The sequence below is a fragment of the Notolabrus celidotus genome, chromosome 10, assembly GCF_009762535.1.
Source record: "Notolabrus celidotus isolate fNotCel1 chromosome 10, fNotCel1.pri, whole genome shotgun sequence".
Taxonomy (NCBI): Eukaryota; Metazoa; Chordata; class Actinopteri; order Labriformes; family Labridae; genus Notolabrus; species Notolabrus celidotus.
The window spans coordinates 31,203,435-31,230,971 of record NC_048281.1 but is presented as its reverse complement, the minus strand read 5'-3'; the positions used below and the strand labels follow the sequence as shown (position 1 = coordinate 31,230,971).

The 27,537-nt window shown below is 38.0% G+C and overlaps 4 protein-coding genes across 6 annotated transcripts in view; 2 read left to right on the top strand and 2 right to left on the bottom strand.

The window, feature by feature from the left end:
- The window catches only part of neb (nebulin), a 291,693-nt gene that overhangs the window by 161,484 nt on the left and 102,672 nt on the right, over nucleotides 1–27,537 (bottom strand). The gene's annotated exons all lie outside the window — the stretch shown is intronic.
- Nucleotides 1,966–7,224, top strand: nms (neuromedin S). Of its 2 annotated transcripts, none has more exons than XM_034694647.1 (7): nucleotides 1,966–2,278; nucleotides 4,460–4,506; nucleotides 4,805–4,861; nucleotides 4,986–5,012; nucleotides 5,107–5,163; nucleotides 6,054–6,128; nucleotides 6,796–7,224. In XM_034694647.1, the coding sequence occupies exons 1-7, from the start codon at nucleotides 2,206–2,208 to the stop codon at nucleotides 6,823–6,825; spliced, it is 366 nt and encodes a 121-aa protein (XP_034550538.1). In that variant the 5' UTR covers nucleotides 1,966–2,205; the 3' UTR covers nucleotides 6,826–7,224. The 2 variants fall into 2 exon arrangements, with proteins under 2 accessions (XP_034550538.1, XP_034550537.1); XM_034694646.1 differs by having other exon boundaries at nucleotides 6,793–7,224.
- On the bottom strand, nucleotides 7,123–11,171 carry pdcl3 (phosducin-like 3). Its single transcript, XM_034694643.1, is given in 7 exon segments — nucleotides 7,123–7,635; nucleotides 8,657–8,865; nucleotides 9,002–9,145; nucleotides 9,338–9,428; nucleotides 9,647–9,725; nucleotides 9,727–9,765; nucleotides 11,151–11,171. Coding segments are annotated over 7 exon segments (714 nt in total). The 5' UTR covers nucleotides 11,157–11,171; the 3' UTR covers nucleotides 7,123–7,489.
- LOC117820736 (TBC1 domain family member 8-like) lies at nucleotides 15,483–26,149 on the top strand. 2 transcript variants are annotated; one of them, XM_034694644.1, is made up of 5 exons: nucleotides 15,483–15,844; nucleotides 24,766–24,876; nucleotides 25,067–25,185; nucleotides 25,307–25,533; nucleotides 25,914–26,149. In XM_034694644.1, the coding sequence occupies exons 1-4, from the start codon at nucleotides 15,718–15,720 to the stop codon at nucleotides 25,382–25,384; spliced, it is 435 nt and encodes a 144-aa protein (XP_034550535.1). In that variant the 5' UTR covers nucleotides 15,483–15,717; the 3' UTR covers nucleotides 25,385–25,533; nucleotides 25,914–26,149. The 2 variants fall into 2 exon arrangements, with proteins under 2 accessions (XP_034550535.1, XP_034550536.1); XM_034694645.1 differs by having other exon boundaries at nucleotides 25,307–25,547.

The window sequence follows — 27,537 nt, the reverse complement described above, 5'->3', positions numbered from 1 at the left end:
CACTTTATAGAGAACATTCAATAATCTGTTACCTAAAGAATATTATCAAAAAATCTTCTGAGTGTTAAAGACAAAATGTTCTTCCATCATTAATAGTTAAAAAAAGGAACATTATTTAAATTGATAAACATCCTTAAGATGTTCCTTGAATATTAACCTTGTCTGTCATCTAAAGAATGTTATCAAAACATCATCTAAATGTTAAAGACAAAGTGTTCTTCTGTCATTAATAGTTAACAAAAAAGGAACATTTTTAAATCGATAAACATCCTTGAGATGTTCTCTAAATATTAAACTCAAAGCTGAGTCAGTTACCTAAAGAATATTATAAAAACATCCTCTGAATGTTAAAGACAAAATGTTCTTCTTTCATTAATACTTAAAAAAGGAACATTTTTAAACCGATAAACATCCTTAAGATGTTCTTTGAATAATCAACTCAAAATCCTTCTCTGTTACCCAAAGAATTTTTTAAAAACATCATCTGAATGTTACAGACAAAATGTTCTTCTTTCATTAATAGTTAAAAAAGGAACATCTTTAAATCGATGACATCCTTACAATGTTCTTTAAATATTACACTCAAAACCCTGTCTGTTAACTAAAGAATATTATAAAAACATCCTCTAAATGTTAAAGACAAAATGATTTTCTTTCAGTAATAGTTAACAAAAAGGAACATTTTTTAATGGATAAACATCCTTAAGATGTTCTTTGAATATTACACTCAAAACTGTGTCTGTTATCTAAAGAATATTATCAAAACATCCTCTAAATGTTAAAGACGAAATGTTCCTCCGTCATAGTTAAAAAAAGGGAACATTTTTAAACCGATAAACATTCTTATGATGTTCCTTGAATAATCAACTTAAAATCTTGTCTGTGACCTAGAGAATATTACCAAAACATCATCTGAATGTTAAAGACAAAATGTTCTTCTTTCATTAATAGTTAACAAAAAAGGAACATTATTTAAACCGATAAACATCTTTAAGATGTTCTTTGAATATTAAACTTAAAACCTTGTTTGTTGTCTAAAGAATATTATAAAAACATCCTCTAAATGTTAAAGAGAAACTGTTCTTACATCATCAATAGTTAAAAAAGAAACATTATTCAAATCGATAAACATCCTTAAGATGTTTCTTGAATATTACACTTAAAACCTTGTCTGTTATCTAAAGAATATTATCAAAACATCCTCTAAATGTTAAAGACAAAATGATTTTCTTTCAGTAATAGTTAACGAAAAAGGAACATTTTTAAATTGATAACATCCTTAAGATGTTCTTTAAATATTAAACTCAAAACTGTGTCTGTTACCTAAAGAATATTATAAAAACATCCTCTAAATGTTAAAGACAAAATATTCTTCTTTCATTGAAAGTTAACAAAAAAGGAACATTATTTAAATCAATAACATCTTTAAGATGTTCTTTGAATATTACACTCAGAACCTTGTCTTGAGAGATAATCAGAACTTATAGGGAATGTAAGCCCATGTGTTGAGAACATTCCCTGCTAGCTGGGAGGATACTAAAAGGCAACAAATAAAACATAGAACATGAAACTCTGAAACACGAGACACAAGGATAACTATGAAATCAAACCAGAAATCAACATGGGATGAATTAAGATTGCGCAATGAGGTCTGGGTACCACAGCTGCTGCGAGTTGAATTATTAATGCACTTTATTGGCTGCTGTTCATAATGGTTGTTATTGTTTTCCCCTCAGTCTGCATGGAGGAGATTACTCATGTTATCTAAGTCACCTATGTGACATCAGCGCACAGGTCTCATCACTTGTGTTAAAAATTCAGCCCAGTATTCCCAGTGCGCTTTGATTCCTGGAAACAAAATAACGTGTGTGTGTGTGTGTGTGTGTGTGTGTGTGTGTGTGTGTGTGTGTGTGTGTGTCTGTGTGTGTGTGTGTGTGTGTGTGTGTGTGTGTGTGTAAAAAAAAAAGACAGAGAGGTAAGTGTGTAGGAGGGTGCGTGCTGATGTGCAGGGAGGTTGATTGGTCACCTCTGCGTAAGAGAGGTTGTGCGCTTTTAAACAGTGCGGCCAGAGGGCAAAGCATTCAGACCACAGCTGCTTTCCCTCACACACACACTGACGAGGAGAGCCGAACCGAGCCGAACCGAGCCAGACCGAGCCGAACCGAGCACAGGACTTAAGAGAAGAAGGAAGGATACACACAAGTCATGACTCTGAGAACTGTACGACAACTTTTTCTTTTATGTTTAATCTGGTTTCTCGGATCTTTGAGCACAACAGGTGAGTGGATTTTTCATTTTGATGAGAAACAACTTAAATACTAATTATCATGCTTTGTTATGCTGTGGTTGACACTTTTATTTATTTCTTTTGGTGGAAAATTGTCGGATTTTATTTACTAATATAGGAAAAATTTAAATGTGGCCAAAAAAAGGCCTAATATTTGGAATACAAATCCTTATTCTGCTTAATGTCTGAAATAATTCAGTTACTCTCCCTAAAAGTATGTTGTATCTTGTAGATATTACAGATGAAACCCAAAATATTTGAAATAAAAAATACCATATCAGGCTGAATTTAGGTTAAAAAGTCACCAAGTAATTAATTCGACTATAAATTGATTTTTTTTTTAAAGAAATATAGTAATAATCTCTATATCCTCTTGAATGTAAAGAGTCCTACTTTTTCTCTTATTTATGAAATTAATTCTTATTTTTTTAACACTCAGAGATGTTAAAGGATTCTGATAATTATGAACATGGACTAAATAAGGATTTAATATAGTTTTCATAACAAACTTTCATCTACATTTAACTGTAAACAAAGCGTGAAAAGGCAGATGTTTTATAGTTCTTAATCAATGTCCTATTTCAATGTTATTTAATCAGTTATTACTTCTTTGTGAATCACTGATATGCCAATAATAAGAGGATCTTAGGGTTTCCAGGTTGTGGATAAATGTCTGCTTCATATCCTCTTCAGGACTACTAGAAGTCAATCTGTTGGTTTAACCGGCTCTTAAAATCAGAGATTAAGACGACCCCCCTTACATGAACAATGTACATTCTTTAATTGGGAATAAAATGCAGTTTATCTGGACCAAGTCCATCAATTAGGAGATACTGAATGACTGCTGTTATAATGGATTATTGAAAAGAAATAACCTTTTATATAGACACTTCATTGATATGAAGTGATTTAAGTTGTCTCTGTAATTTAAAGGTGCTTATTAAATATGACACATGCCGATGTGTATAATGATTTTAGGATTTTTTTTTAAACTAGAGATGGAGCTTGTCAGCTTTTGTTATCTAAGTAAAAAGAAGTCTGCAGATGTAAAGTAATTACATGAATAGATGTTCTGCAGGTCAGATGATAAGAGACAAACTGTCTCTTGATGAATCAAAGGGCCTTAAAAATCATGCTCAGAGAGAAGATTAATTAATGAAGTTATCACTTCTTATTTTTAAATAACCATGCCAACATATAAACATTTTTAATAATATGCCTTCTGAAAGAAAGGTAGAAGTGAATCACAAGCTTTCTTTTCATCCTGCAGCTTTTTCATATCCAGTTGTTGAGCCGAAGAGAGAGCAGTCTCACAGCTCAGACAAACAGGGTTTATCATTCTGATTTAGTGTTTGACTGAATGTTTTCTGACAGATCTAATCAGATTATAGTGTAATCTATTTTAGATATTAATAATGCTTATCGTGAAAAATAATATAAGTAATAACTGATGATATTATATACAGAATTTTAGCATCCTAAATAGCACCTTAAAGCTCCTGCGAGGAACCTTTGGCTTGTGATGAATTTTGTGCCACCTTTTGACAAAACAGTACATCATATCTCTGTGCAGGTTTTATCTTAAACATATGAAAGAAATGATCTCATCCTGTTCTCTTTGAACATTTAAACACATCACTGACTGTGCATCTTTTTCATGACAAACGCAGCAAAACATCTCTTCTGCAGGGTGCCGTAGATCACTTCATCTGACACCTGCTCCCCAGCAGCAGTCTCAGGCATTACAAATAACTGTATAGAAATTTTAAGTTTAATTGCTCATGGTTTTGTTCTCTTTTGTAGCTCATATAGATCTATCAGTATGACATTCAGTCTGTTATAACTGGCTAAATAACCTCACATTAGCTTTAAAAAGCTGAAATTAACATTAAAACATTATAAAGACTCTAACAGCTTCTTTCTTTGCCAAAGACTTCAAGCTACTGTAATGGCTTAACACTCCTACTACAACAAGTAAATAAAGGACACAGACTTATGGATACAACTCCAAGTATATCTTCTTATTTTGTTGTGCATACCTGTGACAAAGTTTCTTGATTTGAAGTTCAGTAGAATTTCATACTGGCAATGATGTTTGTGAATAAACGTTGCTCTTGGATTACATGTGCAATGATTACAGTACTGAAGTTGTCACCTCTGATCTTCACTTAGATTCCAGTCCGTATGATCGGTGGGAAGATGGCATCATGCTAAGAAAGGTATGGAATTAACACTCTTACTTCTCCACAATGTGTCACTTAGACTCTTTAATAGACGTGTTTTTTATGTTTCAAAAGACATGATTGTTTTCTCAAGATGTGGTATTAATAGAACTATTTGTACCCAGACAACATCTACACACAGAGCATTGAAACTGTAAGGTTAGACTCAGTTTAAAGCACAGACAGCCGAACCTTCTGCTGTGTTATTTACAGGAATAACACTTTGTACCTCTAAACTGTGGACATTGTGTTGTTTCATGTTCATTGGCACTGAAGTGTTTTTGTATTCCTGCAGGTGCGAGGCAGCCAAAGTGGAGATTATAGTGATGTTTTGTTGGGACACCAGGATGAGGTAAGGACAAACAATTAATTTGAAGTATATTATATTATTTATAGAATTAACTATATTTTTAAAAATATTGAAATCCCCTTTCATACTAATCATATCATTTTTTAATTATTTTGTTGGCCCACAGGAGCAGGTCCAGAATGTTTTTAAGAGAGTAAGTGCTCCACCTCAGTTCTCAAAATTAATTTAATTTGTGATATATTTCCAGGAACATCTCACTGACCTTCTGATTCTATCCCTCTTTTCAGTTCCTGTTTCATTACTCTAAAGCACGCAACTCTGTGGGACCTCTGCAGCAGGTGGAGGTGAGCTGAGAAACAAACAAGCCACTGATACTGTTGTAATCTTCCTGACTCATTATGTCTGCTGTTGCCGTTGAGTGTACAAAAGATAGACGGCATGATAGCTCCTCAAAGGTGAAGCCAGAAAATTGTAGGGCTCCCCCTAGTGGCTGGCTGCTGTATAGATCATAAAGCTACAACAAATGGAAAGCGGAGGAGACCATAAAACATGATGCAGAGTAAGTGGAAAGAGCAAAGTAGGAAACTGTCCTGTGGTCTGATGAATCAAAGTTTGACATTCTTTGAGGAAATCATGGACGCTGTTTCCAAAAGAGGGACCATCAGGGTTGTTATTAGTGCTCTGTCCAGCATCTGTAATGGTATGGGAATGCTTAAGTGCATGGGTATCTTACACATCTAGGAAGGCTCCATTAGTGCTGAACAATATATACAGGTTTAGGAGCAACAAATGATGCCATCCAGACAATGCCTTTTTCAGGAAGACCGTACATATTTCAGCAAGACAATGACAAACCACATTCTGCACACATCACAACAGTATAGCTCTGTAGTAGAAGAGTCCTGGTGCTAAACTGGCCTGCCTGCAGTCCTGACTTGTCTCTCATTAATTAATTAATTAATTAAAATTTGGCTCAGCTTTCAGTATTTGGCAGGACTTTAAAAAGCTTGGGACATGGACTTACCTTATTAGCTTTGGACCTCATGGAGTATGACATCATTGTTTTGTTGTACGTCTATATATAAGTTATTACTGATCATGTTTTTGAGCCATTGATAAATAGAATTCTTCAGGTTATTTAAGTGACATCTGTGTTACCATCACAATATAAAACAGTTTCACTATATGTTGATTCCTCTCAAAGCTAACTCCTCCTCTTCCCTCCTCCATCCAGTCTCACTCAGTTCATCCCTTGATGCGACTTTCCCCCAAACTGTCCAAGAGGAAAAATAAGAAGGTTCTACTTCTGGTAAGAAAAGTTGAGATACATACTCATTCTTAATGTTCATCTTTAAAATGTTCAGATCTCAGCTTTGAAACATAAAAGATACTTAGAGCAGGCACTGACCAGCTAGGAAATCAAATGTGTGCAAAAACACACTTAAAGAAAAATGTCTTATCCATAGAGCTGCAGTGAGGGCTACATCCCAAACCACATCACTTGGTAATAATATCACATTTCAAACAGCTATAATGTAAGACATGTATTAATATATGTCTGAGAAGTGAGGGTGTGCTGAAGTTTCCCTCTAAAATTAAGTCTTATTTGTATTTTCTTGGTTTGGAGTGGAGAGTTGTGAGAAGTATACAACCTGAAAGTAACACATGCAGGTGCGACCAATGGCTGGAAAGAGCATGCTAGTCTTGTCTGCATGTTTCAGGTAAAAATAGAAAATGGTGAACCAGCTTTGAACTACTGAAAAGTGAAGACCAGAGAGAAGTGAAACGTGTCTAATTTAGCAGAAGACAAGGGAAAACAAATTAAAAGAAAATGAGCTTCCACTTGAAAGAGTCGTACTTTTCCAGAGGACCTGTTGTGACGCTGTGATCAAGAAAGCTAGTCTTAATCCAATTTCCAAACATCCCTGATTACCTGCCTTCACTGACCTCTCTTTTTCTCCCTAATGAAAAAGAAGATCCGTGGTCTGCCTGAGGGGCTGTTGTAGAAGAAAAGGCTACAAAACCAAGAGAAGAAATCAGAATTAACAGACGAGCTGGCAGCACTCTGAACCCAACAACGAAACCAACCGGTGGAGCATCACTGCACAGATGGAAAATCTGCACTGCCTCCGCTGCCATGCGTCTTCCTGCTTCCTGTGAGCCGCTCCCAAGCACAAATTTGGCCTGTTGGCACCGCTGCATAAGACACAGGTGTCCAAAAACCATGAAGACACTCAAAGAAGAGACACTTTATAATCACAGACACCAAAAACATGCAAAGTTAGGAAACACACAGGCACTTATTGATGTGGCAGAGAGGTGAACTCACATTTAATTGAACAGATTTAAACAGACGTATATTTGTGACATAATTATCAAATGTATAATAAAAAACTTTAAATTTGTCTGATGCTTTTGTGGATGGAGTTTCATTGAAATAAAAAAAGAGTGACAGTTTGGCTGTTTTCCCACAGACGGTACAGACGGCCGCAAGGTTTGATTCTCTCCCACAGAAGGTCCTGTACCAGTCCCCTTGAGCAGGATTAGCTCTGAATCACAGTCAAAACACCAATATAACACACAGGAGATGATGTCCCGGCTCAAACCGTCAGGTCTTTATAAGCTCTTCTAATGTAGCAAATGAGAGGGATTTCTGTTTTCGAGTAACTACTAGTCCTCGTCCTCAGAGTCACTGTCCTTTCCTGAAGGCATCGAACATCTGATCGACGTCATGAGCTTGTCTTCGATTTGCTTCTTAGGGTTTTCTTCCAGGTCTGTCTTTATAGCGCCGGTCTCTGATAACCTCCATTCCAGCTCTGGACGGGACAAGAAGAAACAACATAAGATGAGAAAAATAGTACATTTCAAGGCCTTTTCAGTGTCTTGAGGATCTACTTTATTTGATTCTGTAGTTCCCTGTGCGATCATAATCATCGTTCAAATGTTTTAGATGTTAGATCAAAGAGTACAACAAAGAAAGCATGAACATTAGACTCCTGTAATTTCTAAACTAGTTCATTTATTGATAAATCTTCAGAGCTCGCCCTTCATCAGACAAACAGTTTGTTAAAAATGTTTCCTGATGAATCTCTGGTGTTGAAACATTCCTCATAAATGTGTTTTTGCAAGAAGGACAGCGTGTGGGAGTTTGGTTAAATAATGTTTGATTGACTCACTCCTCTTCTTTCTAATCACACGTGTAAGCTGAGTGTTTCTGTGGACTGTAATTCCTGAATCAGTGGCTGTGCTTGTCACCACAGAAGGTAACTGGAACTGTATTAGAGGCAGGCTTTTATTTGATAAGTTTACATTAACACTGTAGTAAGACATAAAGAGCTCTGTTTGATCTTCTGCTTGTACTGCTACACTTATTTGATTATATGATACAATCTCAACACTGACCAGGCTTTTATTAAAAACAATGAGAACAAACTTCTTTACGATTAGATGGCATGCAAATGATTTGGCAGCCTAGAGGAGTTCATTAACCATTGTTTGTTCCCATTATTAAGCTCTGGTCTTTGTTTTTGCAAACCCAGCTTTTATTTGACTTCAGCTATCATTTGAGGAATTAAACTCACATTAAAACCTTAAATGTTGGCAATAATTGCATCATAAACAATGAATAAAAGTGACTAAACATATAGTAGACTGGGATAAAAAGCCAGAAGATAACATTGAAACACTTGTGTTTTACTATTGTAACACTGTTATTGATATGTTAAGTTGCTCAGACAAAAACAATAATAGATGCTCATTCAATTTACCTCTCAAACACAAAGATTCAGCAGATTTCTAACAATCAAATATGTTTTTTGAGAGACAGCAAAATCCTACCATCAACTTTTAGGTTCATGCCCCCAAACACCAGCGGTCCGATGAACTGGCCCTTCATCTCTCCCTCAAAGTAGACGAAGATGGTGGGCAGGTTGCGGTCTGGGTAGTTGGGGATGCAGGTGGTGGAGATGGACTTGAGGAACTTGGTCTGAGGAAACTTCCTGGCTAACGCGCCCAGGTGCTGGTTGATGAGGGTACACAGAGGGATGCTGGGAAAAGAGATGAAGAGAATCAGCTATTTGTCACCTACCACTCTCGAAATAATGAGTTAAAAACTGCTGTCGGCCTGGAAGGGTTTCATTAAAGGCCTGAGGACAAAAAACCTGATTATGTTGCGTGCCCTACCCTTGTTTGTAGAGGTGCAGAACCACCCAGATGCCTTCTCCGGCCTTGTTGACCTCCTTGACGTAATCCTGCCCTGAGATTTCCACCATCTCACCGAACACGTTCTTCACCTGAGTCGCCTTCCACTCTGCAATCCGCTTCTGTCTGCGGGGAGACACATCTCATATCAGAGTGCATTCACAGTGAAAGAGTCTAAAAGTACATGTCAGATATTTTTCATATTATTCAGAGTATTTCTGATCAAAAACATGGACCAACTTATAACAAATGTCTCAGATTTGTTTATAATTCTGGGACTTGTTGCTTCTCAGTGGATTGCACATGATCTCCACTCACCTGTACAATTCAATGGCAGCTTCGTCTTCTTCACCAAACTCATCTTCGTTGTCTTCCAGTTCTTCCAGCGTCATGTCCTCATACGTTTTAACTTTTCATAGAAACAAACAATTAATTATATAACCCTATGTGATCAGTTGAAACCAGATCCTATTTTATAGAAAAAATATTTTTTACACTCGTAATCAAAAAACAAAAAAGTAGGATAAACTAATTTGGTCGACACTTAATCTCATTACAAAATTAGAATCTCTTATATAACGCCACATTAAACTGAAGTGAAGCTATATTCCTAAATGTCTCTCTTACCGATAGACTGCTGTTGGAGGGCCAGCTCCTCCTCTTCGTCATCTTTGGGTACCTCTTTGGGAGGAAGAATCCCTTTTTTTCCTCAGGATATCATTCCACTCTGTGTCTTCATTTGGGTCCTGAGGAAATCAAAACAAGTTCAGCAACTCAAAGTTTCACTTATTGTATCATAAAGTAGTTTCTCTGCTGGCATCTAAGGATAAAGACTTCATATTTTATTCTCTGAGGAAATACACTCCCACTACATATGTACCACTCTGGCTTTAGTAAACTGGGAATGAGCCATGGTCTAAGACAAGCCCATATCTACTTGGGTAGTTTATTTTTTTGCCACAAATGTGAAACTTGACTGTATATGTTGGTATAAAGGTGTTATCTGCGTTGCTCTGCCCAACACAGCAAAGAACTCAACTCATTTTTATTTATAAAGCACCTTTCATACATTCAAGCATGCAGCCTGAAGTACTTCACAAAAGAACAGAGACAGAAAACAACAGGAAATATTCAAAAGTGGAAAGGAAAGTTATGTAAAATACTTAAAAATAAAACATGACGATCAAATCAATGAAATAAAATAAAATAAGAGAAGTGCCAGAAAAAATAAAATAAAATAAAAATGAAATAAAATCAATCAAATAAAATCAGATAAATAAACATAAAATAAAATAGGACAGAATAAAAAAGTAAAAATTCAATAAAATAATGATAATAAAATAATGATATAATAAAATCAGACAAATACCAGAAAAATAAAAATAAAATACAATATAATAAGATAGAATAAAATAAAAATATGATTATTTAATGGTAATAGTGCAGACCAGAGCTAAAGGGAAATTGCCCTACGTTAAAAGCCAGATTAAAAAAAGGTTTAGTTTACTTTGATAATACATCATCACATTTTCTAATTAGCTGTTGATTGGATGGACATGTGAAAACATAAAGTAGCTGAATTTTCTAACAGTACAGGAAAGAAAGGTCTGATCTCAACACATATTTGACGAATATCTCCAATATTTCAGACTCTCAGAAGTATTAAGTTGTAGCTCTTTGTTTGTAAGTGTTTGAAAGGGAGTTTTGGGGGGATATTATATATTCTTGGCACAAACTATAAAAGTGACTATTTCGTGGTAAAAAAAATCCATCAGTTTGCTATTTCCTCTTTCCACAGTCAGGTCGGTGAGTTAGGTTTGAGCTATTCCTTTTTGAAAGCTTTGTTATTCTCTGTCAGGAGTATTAATACTGAGGGTTTTAATATAATTTTGTACTTACTTATTTCCCATCTACATGTCTTACTATGAATATCTTTCTTATGTTGGAGTCCAGACCTAAGCTAGCTAAGAGTGAAGCTAACACTTTAACGCCCTGCTGTATTAATAGCTCATTTAAAACTCTGCTGTGAGAGATAACCTCAATAAACAACACCGACATCAACTGATATTAAATAATAACATCCAGATATATCAAAATAAGGCGTTAAAAGGAATAATAAAGTGTTATTTACCTGCATTTTGACTGATTAAATCCTCCTCTCAAATCACACTACTGCTCTCCTCCCAGACCCGGAAACAGAAGGAGCGTCGACGAACAGACTCCGGCAGAAAACAAAAACCGTTAGCTTTCTCAAATAACTACACAATACGTCTAGTTTTAAAATAACCCCTAATTAATTCACTTTATATTTATAAAAACAAAAGCTGTGCTTTTAATTTTTTTTATAAGGTGTTACAGTTCGGTAATGTACGCTTTGAAAGACGAGGAACCTACGCTCTGTGAGGGGGACAATAATAAAAGACACACCAACATCCGCCTGACGCTCATTGTGACCAAATAAGGAGTTAGAGCGCAGCATTCCATTTGTGGAAACCCAACAGGTGGTGTTGCTCTAACACAGACACATGCTTTCACATATTATCACACTTACACACACCGTTGTCAGCTATTATTGTAAACAAACAGTATATATAAATAATTATAGCTCTTACAGTATGAATAGATGTGTTTTTAATGTATTTTTACTTCTAATTATGGTCAGCTTAAAGCACATTTCTATAAAAAAGCAAACTTCATTCACAATTTTGTCCAGTATTAGCTCTAAACATTCATAATATCCATAAGAGGCATGTTTTTATGCCTGTTGTGAAATTAAAATACAAAAGTGTGTATTTAATGACGTAAAAGTGGAGAAAAACTTCAATATTTACAATTTAAATGTCAAATGTCAAATTATATGCCCCCTAGAAGTGCCACAATAAATTCAAATGCTTCATTAGTGAGTAAACAAAGTACTGTAGAAGGTATATGACACATTAAACTTAAACACAGAGATTTCTATTAACTACTTCAGGTCTAGACCCTGATCCTGAACTTGTTCAACTAAAAACAAAATCAAACACGACAGTCTTCATCTCAATTTGTTGGGCCTACATATTGTGATATCTCAACCTAATTGAAGCCCCCTCCACTTCTACTTTCAAACTTCCTCTTTCTCTTCTTCTGCTTTCATGATGCCCTACACAGTACTGGTCATGTTGTAATCAAGTGACTATTCTGTAATGCTTCTTGTGATGTCTGACCCTTGCCAGGTTTGTTTTCTTAACTCTGCTAAACCAGTCTCAGGGTTTCAGAGTCATAGTCATGTTTTCTGTCAGAGCAGGAGTTCTAACTAAATGTTAAATCCGCATTGTACCGTCTAGTACAGGGTTGCCAAGCTTTTCAGCCTTACAGTCAAACATATTTTTATGCTTTCACATTTGTAAGCCTGATTTATTCTCCAGAGCAACTAAAATAATCTTGATTCTGCAACTTTTCTGAAACACTTTTGTTGTTTTATATGTAAAGTGTTTGAGCAATTAGAACATGAATTTCTAACTCCTGTTGTTCATATACTGACCATCACAATTGTTTTGGTATTGTCTTTATATAAAATATGTGACTGTAGACTGATAAGAAAAAATAACAAGGTGACATTTGATAGATCAGAACTACATGTAAAAATGTATATAGTTTAGTGGTGACCATCAATTACTTGAAACAAGAATATTTCCAGAAAGATTTCCCATAGACGCAAAAAAAAAAAAGATGTATTGTGACAAAAGAGGTCATTTCTACTTGTAAAAATTAAAGTAAGTTCTTGGAAATTAAAGTTAAAGTTATTTTATATTCTATTCTAATTACCTAAAAGCTAATTAACTGTTCATTTTGATTGCCATTTTCTTAATTGTTTTAAAATAAAAATGCAATACTGGATGATTTGTAGGATGTTTTCAGCACGGTTCACTCTAAAGGTGTTCAGCCTCTTTTTCTGAATCACCTGGATGGTCCACTCAACCATCCAAGGCCTTCAGAATAAATTCAATCAGAGAGCCACACAGCAGAAACTCACAGAGAGGCTTGTAGACCCAATGATCTGTCATTGATGATGAATGAATTAAAGAGCCTTTGTGTGATACTGAAGGTACTGAACACCTGAACGCTGGGTCAGTCGAACAGCCAATCACAGGAGAGCTGGAGGCTCTCAGCCGGAACTGGCGGAAGGGAAAGTTGTTGAAATGCGGAAAACACAAAATAAAACGAAGAGCTCTCACTCTGTCACCGTTTTTCAGGAACCACCATTTTATTTTCTGCTCCTGATTTATTTCTCTTCATGTTGAAGTCATTGCAGTTTATTGACTAATTTTTTGCTTTTTTAAAATTTTATATTAGTTCAGAGTTGTTTCCATAATAAAATGAGTACTTAGTTTTATGATTGTATCACATTAATTAGTTTGCAGCTTCACTGAAGTTCTTAATTTTTGTGTAACCGCTTGTTTGAATGATGTTGGACTGTATTTAGATTGTAGACTTACAGATATATTTTTTTCTTGATATTTGATGATTGATTTATATAAAGTTAAGTATAAACAATGACAGAATAATCTGTACATACTGTCATAAAGGCATTAGGGTATTTAGAAAAGTTTCTGTTTGTGTTTAGTGACAGAAGAAATAATCGATCCTGGATTTTTTTATGTGATACTCAACTCTATCTATCTATCTACATGAGCTGGATCGTAAAACTAAAATTAGGGTTTACAATTTTAAGTCTTTATAGGACCTCATAGATTATTGGAAGTTGGAGGAACAGTAGTTTGTGTAAACTCTTCTACTGTAAAGAGCAGTTTAACAACTTCTGACAGGGGCAGAGCCAGACTTTAGTGATTGTGGTGGCCAAACTATGACAAACTTTTGTCAGGTTGGCATGAGGACACTGTGTTCACACACTTAAATAAGTGGCATGTATTTACCCTCACTATCTCCTTGACTCATATCAACTTTGACTACTAAGGTGTAAACTCTGCTAAGTGGTACATCAGAATAGTTATCTATGCTGCCTCACAGTGGAAGGGATGAGGGTGCCAATCCAAGCCTGAGCCTTCCTGTTCGAAGTGAAAGTGTTTGTCTTTCTCCAACTTAAGTGTTGACCTAGATTTTGGATGCTTCATACTGAAACTAAAAACAGCTGAACAAGTTAGCCCTGCAAGGTGGCATGATTGTGATGGGTATTCTTCCACCTCTCAACAACAGAAAGGTTTAAATTTTCAATTTAAGTCAGGGCTTTCCCAAGTTGAGCAGGAGAGTAGAAGGCTGAGGCAGGACAAGTGGAAGAAGGAGGAAGGGACAAATGAAGGATGAAATTTTGACTTGAAGTTGTCTAAATGTTAAATTTTGTTGCACAAAGGCTTGCACAACAAATCAGTCATAAGTTACATAAGCATAGTACATTTTTACTGCAAGACACAGCAACACAAGTCTCAAATTAAATGTGTTTTAGTATATTGAGGAAAACAGCATAAACCTTTCCTGCATGATAAGAACCATCAAGATGGTATGATAGCCGTATGATGCACCCCTGCATCCCCGGATGCAGGGGTGCTGCTGGTACCTGGATCTTGCTGTCTTTTGGTTGAGCCCCCAGAGTGTTTGCAATACTTAACAGTACTCTGTTTAAATCTTATTCTTACTTTTACTTTTTTTTTTTTACTGTACAGGTACATGCATGCATCTGTGGCTATGCCTATGTGTAGGCATGGCTATGTTTATATATGTATGCCAGTCGATGGGTGGGTGTAGGTATGTGTATGGATCCGTGAATGTATGCACAAAAATACCTTTTCTTTTCCACATTAGGTACAATGTTTTTTGCATTTCATATGAATACTCATGTGAAGGTGTGTATGTATATTTATGTAAGTATACAGTTCTCTTAATGTCTAAATTATAAAAGAAAAGGACTGAGTTGGGTTTGGGGAGGGAGGGGAGAAAATGTTATATTTTTTGACTGTACTTTTGTAATGTACCTCTTTTTTCTGAAAATAAAAAAGTTGATTAAAAAAATAAATAAATCCCTGAACAAGTTGTTAGAATAATAATAAGATAAGATAAGATAAGATAAGATAAGATATTACTTTATTGATCCCCCGGGGGGGAAATTCAGTTGTTACAGCAACCCAGACATAAGTACAATCAAGAAAGAAGTTTCAATAAGTACAAAATAAGTAAAAAATAAAAATAAAATATAATAAAATAACAATAATAATAATAAAAAATAATAATAATAATAAAAAATAAAAATAAAAAAATAATAATAATAAATTAAAATTAAAAAAAAAAATTAAAAAAATAAATAAAAATAATAATAATAATAATAATAATAATAATAATAACAACAACAATAATAATAATAATAATAATAATAATAAGTTATTCATTAAAAGAAAAAAAGAATTATCAGATTTGCATGACCCTAAATGTGCATCAGAGTGAGTCATCTGTCTTCACAGAGGATCTGTGTCTCGTGTGTACAGCTGCTGTAAATCGGGCGTGTGGGAACAGACGTGTGGCGAGGAAGTGTGAAACCTGCAGCAGTCCGGAGCGCACTCAGTGCAGGAGGAGGAAACATGGAGAGACCTGAAAACCCTCCTCTGTAGGGTCGACCGAGCCTGAGGCCGGGCGGGGAAAACTTTTTACACCGCTGCTAAGCACCGAGACGGCGGAGGGCTTCCCCCGGTCCCTCCCTGCTGCTGGACGATATGTGGCTGAACCCGGAGGAAGCTCTGCTGAAAAACGCTCTGAAGCTGTGGGTGACCGAGAGGAGCAACGACTTCTTCCTCCTGCAGAGGAGGAGAGGCCATGGGGAGCCCACAGGCAGGTTCACAGGTGAGAGGAAAATCACTTTATCTAACACAAAAACAGGAGAGAAGAGAAGGCCAAAGGGTCAATATGCAGGCTGGATCACAGGTAAACAATGAAGTTATGAAAGAAGTGAGAGGAGAACAGCTGTCAGGATAAAAGGAAAACAATAAACAACATCAATAAAAACAGGAAAGACAACAAAGAGCCTGCAGACTGGTTCACAGGTAAACATGGGGGTGTGTCCTCAGGGTTTTCCCAGGAATGGAAGAGTTAACTTCAGATTTTCAGACCTAATCTGGGATTTTATGATCACAGAGTTAACTGGAAGTCCCCACAGCCTGAGTGTGTTTGCAAGGCAGCTAGAATCAAGCTTTCAGCAGAGTGGATCACCTGTGGGAAAACTTTGTGACCAGAAACTGAATGTTTATACCTCAATGTTTCACTTCCCATAGAGTGCAATGTTTACCACAACAGTTTCATAGACTAGAAGTGTCCTACTACCTTCAGCATGTATGGTCAGAGAATTAAAGAGGTCATTATGAGCATATTAATCCATCTTTTCTTACTTATTTCATTATTTTTTAAGTCTAAGATTTATAAAAATGCTTACATTTGAATCAGATTTTGGTCAAACCTGAAGTGATACTTCAGGTTTTTTCCTTGTCTGTGTAAAATCTGGTTCAAGCTTCTTGAAGGGGAAGTTTTGCAGTTTTCTCTGCTTCCATCTTTGTACAAATTATTGACTCATGTTGGGTTTTTGATAGCTGATGAAGATATAAAGCAAAGTATTTAATCATAATGTAGTCTTTTTCCTTCCTTGTTAATGTGTTGAAATTTGTTTTAGGTTGCAGTCAATAATTTGCATATAAAAACCCCCTCGGGTTAATGCATATTAATGAATTTATGACTCATTTTTTCCCCTCATGCATACTCAGAATAATGCACAACTAAAACTAGGTCTGCACCTAATGCCTGATTTTTATCCTTAATTAACTTCTCATTATTTTTGAAGTTATATTTTTTGGCGTTTTTGCCTTTATTGATAGGATAGCTGTTGATAGGAAATGTGGGTAGTAGAGTGGGGGAAGACATGCAGCAAACGGTCGCGGCCGGGAATCGAACCGGCGACCTCTGCGATGAGGACTACAGCCTCTGTATCAATCAATCAATCAATCTTTATTTGTATAGCACCAAATCACAACAAACGTTATCTCAGGACGCTTTTACAAACATAGGAGGTCTAGACCACTCTATGTCAAATTATGAACAGAGACCCAACTTCAAGACAGGGTAAGACTCAGTCTGACCCCACCTTAATCCATCATGAGCATTGCACATCGCAGTATTTAGCTAGTTACAGTGGTGAGGAAAAACTTCCTTTTAACAGGCAGAAACCTCAGGCAGAACCAGACTCATGTTAGACAGCCATCATGCCTCGACTGAGTTGGGTCTGGAAAGACAGATAGAGGGGAGTAAGAGAGAGAGGTGATAGTGATGAGACGAGTAGTAGAAGCTGTTGCCGCTGGAGTCCAGTATGTCCGTATCAGCTGGAGTCTGGGACGTCCGCAGCAGGAGGACGTCTACAGCAGCTCAGAGGAATCTACAAGACAAGGGAGCTCTGGGACTCCAGAAAGGTCTATGGTTAGTGACTTTAATGGGACAGAGAGAGTTAAAGTAAGTGATAAAGGGGATAAAGGGGTTGGGGGGGAAGGGGGTGAGCTAGGATCCCAGTGTGTTTGTGCGCCAGTTCCCCCGGCAGTCTAGGCCTATAGCAGCATAACAAAAGCTGGTCCAAGCCTGAGCCAGCTTTAATTATAAGCTTTATCATGTACAGTGGGGCAAAAAAGTATTTAGTCAGCCACTGATTTTGCAAGTTCTCCTACTTAGAAAGATGAGAGAGGTCTGTAATTTTCATCAGAGGTACACTTCAACTATGAGAGACAAAATGAGAAAAAAAAATCCAGGAAATCACATTGTAGGATTTTTAAAGAATTTATTTGTAAATTATGGTGGAAAATAAGTATTTGGTCACCCACAAACCTCACAGACCTGTAACTTCTTCTTTAAGAAGCTCTTCTGTCCTCCACTCGTTACCTGTATTAATGGCACCTGTTTGTCTCTCATAGTTGAAGTGTACCTCTGATGAAAGTTACAGACCTCTCTCATCTTTCTAAGTAGAAGAACTTGCAAAATCAGTGGCTGACTAAATACTTTTTTGCCCCACTGTATATATGTGGGGCGCTTATACCGCTGGGCCACTAGCGCCCCTAACTTCTTATTATTTTGGTTTCAAACAGTTTTTCCCAAAGCTTAAGTCGACACCTTTAAGTGTCTTTCTCTGTGAGCAACTCAAAATATTCCTTGAGTTGTAAGAAAACAGAAAAAACTCACATCTATGAATCTAAACTTGCAAAATAAAACTGAAGTCATTGATTACAATTGCAATATTATGAAATAGTTGAGTTGTTCAATTTTTGCACGCTTTAAACTGCTCAGTAGTCGTATTCTTGTGTCGCTGCAGGAAACAACTGTTCCATAAATATCACCTCACCATTGTTTGGAAAGTGGACACACTTTGTCACTTCTTTTTTTGGACTTTTGTTTAAAGAATCCCCAAAAACAAAAGTCAGTTCATGCATCGTGAAATCTGGGATCACTATGATTTTCCAGGTTTAGGTAGATATCAAAGTTGGTAACAATCTTCCATGCTTTAATGTAAATATTGGACACACAGTGCAGGTTGCTCTCTGTACATTTAATGATTATTAGACACATTTTTGACCCTGTGTTTGTTGCAGCTGTGGGTTGTCAGATTTCTTCCCAGCGCTCTGAGCCTCAGCTTTCCTCTGATGGTGTTTGGAGCTTCCTCAGTCTCGTTTCCTCTCTGTAGTTTATATCTGAACATTCTGACGGTCGTCTGTTCTGTACACTACATGATGAGGGATGTCCCTCATTATTAAAACAGACACACGGCTCACACAGCGTCTTCTTTCTTCTGGAGAAACTCGGTCATATCTCCTCTCATAAAACAGAATAGTTGGAACTTCCTGACCGGGGTTTTCTTTGTGTTTGTGTTTGTTCCCTCTGTTCCCATGACGAGAGGGGTTAAAGGTCAAGTCCTGTTGTCACATCGTTCAACATTAACTGACTGAAAGTTCTTGACATCGACATTCCTTCCACATGGGTGGAGGAAGTAACAAAGAGAGGGGTTGTCTATCATTTGATTTCTTTCTGCTTTTATTTGTAACAAAAGTCAAAGTACAGTGGTTAGATATTTCACCAAGCTGTGCATCTTCTCAGATTTACAGTATAGTTATAACACTAAACTGGAACATGAGATGTTTTCCATTAAAGGAACAGTAAAGTACAAATATTTTATGCCTATATAGTACAGTATAATTATAAATGATGCAGAAATATTGAAATTAAACACGAGCATTGGATTGAAATTAACGTTTTCCACCTCTGTGAAATTTCCTCAAATTCATTTTACGAAACCTCATGAAGAAAGGAAGTGATCAGTTCTGTTCTGAATATTTTGTTTATCATGTTATTCCAGTCTTCTTAGATGGTTGAGTGATTTCTTTGTGATCTCTTTTGAGGAAGTTATCTGTAGTACTCTGAAAGAAGTATTTTGTGCAGTTATGTGTAAATGTCTCATGATACAATATGATATAATGCAATACAATACAAAACGATTAGATACAATACAGTATGATACAGTTTGAAATGATATGATACTACATGTTACTACATGTTACGACCATAGACTGTAAATAAAAATGGACAGCGTTGCTCCGCCTTTTCCCGTTGTACGGTTCTGAAGCCAAAAAATCCCTCTCCTGGGCGCCGCCATTGTGCAGCCAGAGCCTGTGAAGCCTTTGTAATAAGCTCCGCCCTACAGCGTAGCGTCACAAGACGCTGTGTGCCCTTTGAAGTTTCCCTCTACGGCGGCTGCGGCGATATGTTGAGATATGTTACTATATGATACGATATGATACGACATGTTAGGACTATTTTTTACGATGTAAGACAATATTTTACGATGTTGCGATATGATAGGATATGATGTGTTACGATATGATAGGATATGATATGTTACGATATGACAATATGCTACGATATAATATGAGACTATATGTTACGATATGATGCAATATGATCTGATATGTTCCAATATAATCCGATATGATCCGATATGATACAAAATGTTATGATATGATGTGTTCCCATGATACAATATTATACGACATGTTCCGATATGATACGATATGTTCCGATATGATACGACATGTTCCGATATGTTCCGATATGATACGATATGTTCCAATATTATACGACATGTTCCGATATGTTCCGATATGATACGATATGTTCCAATATTATACGACATGTTCCGATATGATACGATATGTTCCAATATTATACGACATGTTCCGATATGTTCCGATATGATACGATATGTTCCAATATTATACGACATGTTCCGATATGATACGATATGTTCCAATATTATACGATATGTTCCAATATGATACGATATGTTCCGATATGATACGATATGTCGCAACATGTTACGATATGTCGCAATATGTTACGATATGTTGCAATATGTTACGATATGTCGCGATATGATACGATATGTTCCGATATGATACGATATGTCGCGATATGTTACATGTTCCGATATGATACGATATGTCGCGATATGATACGATATGTCGCAATATGTTACGATATGTCGCAATATGTTACGATATGTCGCAATATGTTACGATATGTCGCGATATGATATGTCGCGATATGATACGATATGTCGCAATATGTTACGATATATCGCAATATGTTACGATATGTCGCAATATGTTACGATATGTCGCGATATGATACGGTATGTCGCGATATGTTACAATATGCTACGATATGTTCCGATATGTTCTGATATGTTATGATATGATACGATATGTCGCGATATGATGCGATATGTATGTTTCACGACTTATGAGAATCTGTCTTTGACTCAATGGTTCATACATTTAGCTGCCTTGAGATCAGATCGCTGGTAAAGTGACTCGTGAACACCAGATCTCCTGAAGAAGTCTGTTTCCATTACAAGTATTTTCTGTCTTAAATACATTAATTGATTCTTTGTGTAAAATGATAAATTCTGCATCCAAACAGTAAGAGCTGTCTGTAACAGGGTTCAGATATCAGGTTTATTTCCATGATTGAAGTAGAGACTGATATGTAATGTTCCGTCAGAGCTGTGAAAACAAACTCTCCAGCAGCCCTCCTCATCACACCAGTGATGACATACTTTCAGCAGATTTCTGAGAAGGGCAGGGCAAACTCAACATCTGCAGCCCATCAGCTTCTCCAAACCAGAACCTGTGTGTTTTTACTGCTTACAAAATACTCTCAATGTAGGCTCAGCTGTCTGCATCAGCCAAGACAGTTTTAATTTAATGCACTCTCAGAGATCCACTCAGCTTAACTTCATTAATAGAGCAACTTGCAGGCTGAAGTGCCAAGGCTACTACGTAAATGAAACAATGCAGATGGAGAAGAGCACAAGTGGACACAAATTGAGAGACTCTTTGTCAGACTCTTTGAGATTGATAATCTTGTTTTTAAAGAGTGTTCTGGCAATAACAGGCAGCAGCACAGTTTATAAAGTTTCAGACAAACAATGAGCAGTCATTTTAAAGCATAATACACAATATATGACAATGATACATTAAAAAACATAAAATGCAAAGTGAAAATGTTTAAAGAAAGACAGGAAAGTCACATTTTCCTTTTAAAAATACTTGAAAACAACCAAATAAAGCAACACAAGAAGCAGACAGATCATTCATTTTGATGCGTTCAGGTCCAAACGGACATCCCAGTCTCAGTTGTTACTCTTCGCCTCATAAAGGTTGACAGAAGCTCGTACGTCTCCACAGAAATATCTTTCCAACAACGTGACCACGAGCAAAGAAAGACGTTGATTCATATTGACTCTCTGTCTCTGGGAGCTTCACAGAGTAAACCCCCTTCTGGGCTTTGTGGTGACAGACGGATGGCTCTGTGTTGCCGGGCTGCCGGGTTCACAGCTCCAGGCAGGTTGACTCTGAAGACCGTAAGATGTAGTTTACAGTTGGCTGAGAGCCAGGAACTGCCTGCTTCAGGGGACTTTGTCTCCACACTTCATCGTCACATGCTCCCCGTAGGCTGTAAGCTCCTGGGATGAGGCCTGTCACAGATACAAGATCATTTGATATTCACTGTCTATCATACATATTGATTATAAGCCCCTCAAGAAGCGGACTCTCCAAATATGGAGAATCCTCTTACACTTCTCTTTGACTCACTCTTACTGGACTGCTAAAGCCTCCAGTTGATGTCACTCTGATTACATACTTTCAGGGTTAGCAAAGCAGCTTCATTGCTGGTTTTACAAGCTGACAATCCTGAAGCTGTTGAGTAAAATCATAAAACTGTAGTGCTGCACGAGGAGAACTGATACTCACTCCTCTTCCTCTTCTCCTTGTAGTACTTGTTACAGCTAGATGTACATTCTGTCCTTCTTTGTGCACCAGACCAGACGAGTTAACCGCAGAGATAGAGATCTGGCTGCCATCATGGTGCTCAGTCATAACTTTGACATGCAGGTTGTACTTTGTTGTTGTGCACTGTGGTGGATAAGTCTGCCTGGGAAGACCAAAGAATCAAAGTGAAGCCGTGTGGAAAACTTTAAAACCAAAGAGTGAGAAGTCGAGGAGTGAGTCCAAAGTGCAGACACCAGTGATGTAACTGTAAGGGCTGTAAAAGAAGGACTACAGTTATGCCAACACACAGTGCCCGCCCCCAAGCTCTGAATCAGCCAATAGCAGGCCTCCAGAGCAGATGTCATAGCTATACCAGCTTTATATATGTACATATCATCGACTGTATAAAAACATTGATGGCACAACAACTCCTGTGAAGTGAAGCCAAAATCTTTAGAGCTCCCCCTGGTGGCTGGCTGACTAATCTTTGTGGTCACACTGTAAGAAGTAACTCTTAATGAGGAACTTAAAAAAAACCTTAATTGCAAAGTGTGAAGTTTTGTGATTGACATGCTGAGATATGGATACTTTCTATAAAGTGTTTATTTGATGAATTATTATTTGACACTGAGCAACTTCATACATACTGACTCAAATCTCTGCAGACCTGTGGCTGTTGGGGAAACTGTCCTTGGAGACCCTCCTTTTAACATGTATATGAAAGTGAAACTCTTAAATTAGCTGCAGGGTTTTGACTTGTAGCTTCAGCTGATTCCATGCTTTAGGGTGAGATACTGACGGCTCTGACACGTGTTTTCTCACACAGAAAATGTAGAATTAAAGCATTTCCACGAGAGCTGTTATTGGAAGAGCATGATGCAAATTAACCTTAAATGAGGAAATGATGACAGAAGCGTCTGTACACCGCCCCTTTAGACTGAAGAGCTGAGAAAATGTAGATATGTGTGCAGTTCGTTTTAGACATGGAACATGTTTGCTTCTTTGGGTCAGTGTGAATATCTGTGGAGTTGATTGCAGCTCAGATTTCCCTCTGAACTTATCTGTGGAAATTTAACTAATTAAGTAATTTCATAAAGGTACAGTGTGTAGAAATAGGAATATTTAGTGATATCTTGCAGTCAAGATCTAAAATTGAAACGCTCTCTTGCTCATCCCTCCAGTTTGTAGGTGATGGTGGCATTCAAGGACAAGAAGCTGGAGTGATGCATGATAAGTCTGATCCTCTCTTTGTTAAGTTCAACTATCAGAAACATCTATAATACAGATTATTTTGTACACAGCAACAAACAGACTAAGATAGTGGTCTCTGTGGAAGGGGACATGCTCCTTATGTAGATATGAAAGGTTAATTCTAAGTCAATAAAAACTAAATTATTTTTATATTCAGGTGCTTTTAAACTAATTTTAACATACTTATGATATTATATTCCATTATATCAAGTCTGCCCTGCAAACGCCACAGATTACTTAGCACTGTACCTTTAAGAAAGAAAAACTGCTTGATTAAATATTACCAGGTCTTCTTTGTTTTGGAGACTCTTCTGTAATTAGATTTGATATCCTCTTTGTCTTGCTGTCTGTTTGTCTTGATCCTGTTTTTAAGAAAAGTAAATACATAGAGAGAAAGTTTGAACCTGCTCTTTCTTGGTTTACATTCCAGCTGTCCTTGTTGCACCTGTTTAAGGACTGTGTATTTTAAAGACATGTCTTCTCTCTCTTCTCTCTTCTCTTCTCCTCTCCTCTCTTGTCTTGCCTTGTCTTGTCTTCCTCCTTCTTCCTTCTCTTCCTCTCTTCTCTTCTCTTCTCTCTCCTTCTCTTCCTCCTTCCCCCTCTCTCTCTCTCTTCTTTGTCTTCTCTTCTCCCTTCTCTTCTCTTCTCTCTCTTCTTTCTCTTCTTCTCTTCTTCTCTTCTCTTCTCTTCTCTCTCTTCTCTCTCTTCTCTTCTTCTCTTCTCTTCTTGTGCTTGTATGCAGCTCTCTCTCTGACCTGCTGGTCATGTAGCTGTGAAATGTTACTGTCTTTGTTTGAATCTTCACCTCTCTGTGAGGAAACAAAATGAGACTGAAGTATGAGATTGTTTACGTCACACAGCTTTTAAAACCTTTACATTTCTGAGACTGTGGCTTATTGAACCTCTCATTTCTGTGGTGTGTTTGATTGATTTCTTCATTGATTTGTATTGAAACAGTTTTACTATCATACAGACCGTTGCATCAAACTGATCACATTATTTGCTGTGCTGTGTTTTAGATCCTAATGTCAACATAGAAGACCTCACATGACTGAGAAATGGGGACAGAGTTAACCACATGCCTTTGCAGACAGCTTAGCAAGTTAGCATAGCTATGAGTCATTCATTCTAATCCCAGTCTGTGTGTTGTTGTGTCCTCAGGTCTCCTGGTGGGGGCGCTGGACACAGTCCTGGACTCCAATGCCAGGGTCACACCCTTCCGCATCCTCCTCCAGGTTCCCGGCTCCCAGATCAGCTGGGTGATCGCCAGCGGTGAGCTCAACTATCTTACTGTCAGCTCTTCAGATGTCTTGTTGAATCAACACAGCAGATACTCTGGTGTTTTCTTTCTGCCCACATGAGTCAGAGCGTTCCTCTCTGAAGCGGTCTGTATTTTATTTTGCTGTTAGCTGACTCGTTTGTGTCTCAGCTGTTAAATTCTCTCCTGTGTTTTGTCTTTCAGGAGCAGCCATAGAAGAGGTGAACAAGCACTGGGATTGGCTGGTCCACAACCTGCTTCACTCTCTGTCTGTGTTTGAGAACAAAGAGGATGTGGCCAGCTTTGTCCGAGGAAAAGTCAAGGTATGAAATGAGCTCTCCTTTTAGATTTAAAAACAACTTCAGACATCAAACTACAGATGATAACATGAATATCATTGGCTTTGAAATGCCAGCCGATGTAAAGTCCTCCCTCTTCTAATAGGGTCTTATAGCGGAGGATGTTCGGGGTCGCCAGGCGGCACAAGAGAGGACCCTCAGAAGTTCAGGGAGGCTCTGCTGAAGTTCGAGCTGCACTTTGGCCTCCCTTCATCAGAGAAGCTGGTGACGTACTACTCTGCTGCTGCTGGAAGGGCCGGGTGCCTCGACAGGGCTTCCTCTACCTCAGCATCAACCACATGGCCTTCTACTCCTTCCTGCTGGGGAAGGAAGGTCTGTACCCCAAAGTGAGAGCTCTGATTCTCAAACCAAAGAACTGACATCACTTTTTAATCATCTTTGATGCCATTGGAAGCAGACCTGTGCTTGTGTGTGCATGCTCTGTAGGTCAGGATGGCCTTATTTGGAAGTTTGTGGACTCTAGAGAGGCTGCATTTGTTTCTGTTTACTTTGGATGCACCACTTTACCACAGGCTTCAGGTCACAATTTGGTCACTGCTTTTTATAGTTTCTGTGAGAGGTTTGAGCTTGGGTTTTGACTCACTATTGGAAAAAGTTTTTTTATGAAGTATCTCGACCAAAGGATGAAAAATCAGGCAGTGAAGTGGTTTGGAAATTTGGAAGTTTGATGTTTTACTCTCTTTGTCTTCCAGTCAAGTTTGTGATTCCCTGGGCGGAGGTGACACGGTTGGAGCGGGTCTCCACCGGTCTGATGACAGAGGCGATCCGGGTCAACACTCGGCAGCGACAGAGGGAGTTCTCCATGTTCCTGAACCTGGAGGAGACATTCGGGGTCATAGGTCAGCTGGCTGACATTGCTCTCAGGCGGCTGCTGGACAGCGAAGGCCTGGAGCTGGACCGAGTCCTGCAGCAACCTGCACGCATCACCAAGAGGTCAGTGCTGATCCTGGTCTCTCTGACTGGAACCCTTATAAGGACATCTTATTTTAACTGTTGATGTTTGATTGAACATGTTTGGGGTGCTGGACGGTAACAGCAATATTAAAATGATGTTTCCCTGCGATCACAAAACCATAGGCTGAAAATACATCATCAATAATGCATAGAATAATTCATTATAATAAACAAAGTGCAATTACAAGAACTGAGGCAAATATGATACAAAGATACAAAGAAAACATCTCCTTTAAAATTAATCTAATCAATCCATCCATCCATCCATCCATCAATCCATCTATCCATCCATCCTTCCATCCATCCATCCATCCATCCATCCATCCATCCATCCATCCATCCATCCATCATCCATCCATCCATCCATCAATCCATCATCCATCAATCCATCAATCCATCCATCCATCCATCCATCCGTTAATCCATCCATCCATCCATCCATCCATCCGTTAATCCATCCGTTAATCCATCCATCCATCAATCCATCCATCCATCCAGCCATCCATCCACCATCCATCCATCCATCCATCCATCCATCCATCCATCCATCCATCCATCCATCCATCCATCCATCCATCCATCCATCCATCCATCCATCCATCCAGCCATCCATCCATCATCCATACATCCATCCATCAGTCCATCCGTCCATCCATCCATCAATCCATCCATCCATCCATCCATCCATCCATCCATCCATCCATCCATCCTCCATCCATCCATCCATCCATCCATCCATCCATCCATCCATCCATCCATCCATCCGTCCATCCATCCATCCATCCATCCATCCACATCTACAAACGTTATCTCAAGACACTTTCACAAACATCGCTCTATGTCAAATTATGAACAGAGACCCAATACCAAGACAGGATAAGACTCAGTCTTACCCCACCTTGATCCACTTCGCAGTATTTACCTAGTTACAGGGGTGAGGAAAAACTTCCTTTAAACAGGCAGAAACCTTGAGCAGAACCAGAATCATGTTAGACACACATCTGCCTTGATCAAGTTGGGTCTTGAAAGAGGGATAGAGCAGAATAAGAGAGAGAGGGAGCGGTGATAGTGATGAGACGTGTAGTAGTAGCTGTTGCCGCTGGAGTCCAGCACGTCCGTATCAGCTGGAGTCCAGAACGTCCGCAGCAGGAGGACGTCTACGGCAGCTCAGAGGAACCTACGAGACAAGGGAGCTCAGGGACTCCAGAAAGGTCTATGGTTAGTAACTTTAATGGGACAGGGAGAGTTAAAGTAAGTGATGAGGGGCTTGGGGGAAGGGGGTGAGATAGGATCCGAGTGTCTCAGTGCACCAGCTCCCCGGCAGTCTAAGCCTATAGCAGCATAAAGCATTAAAGACCTCAA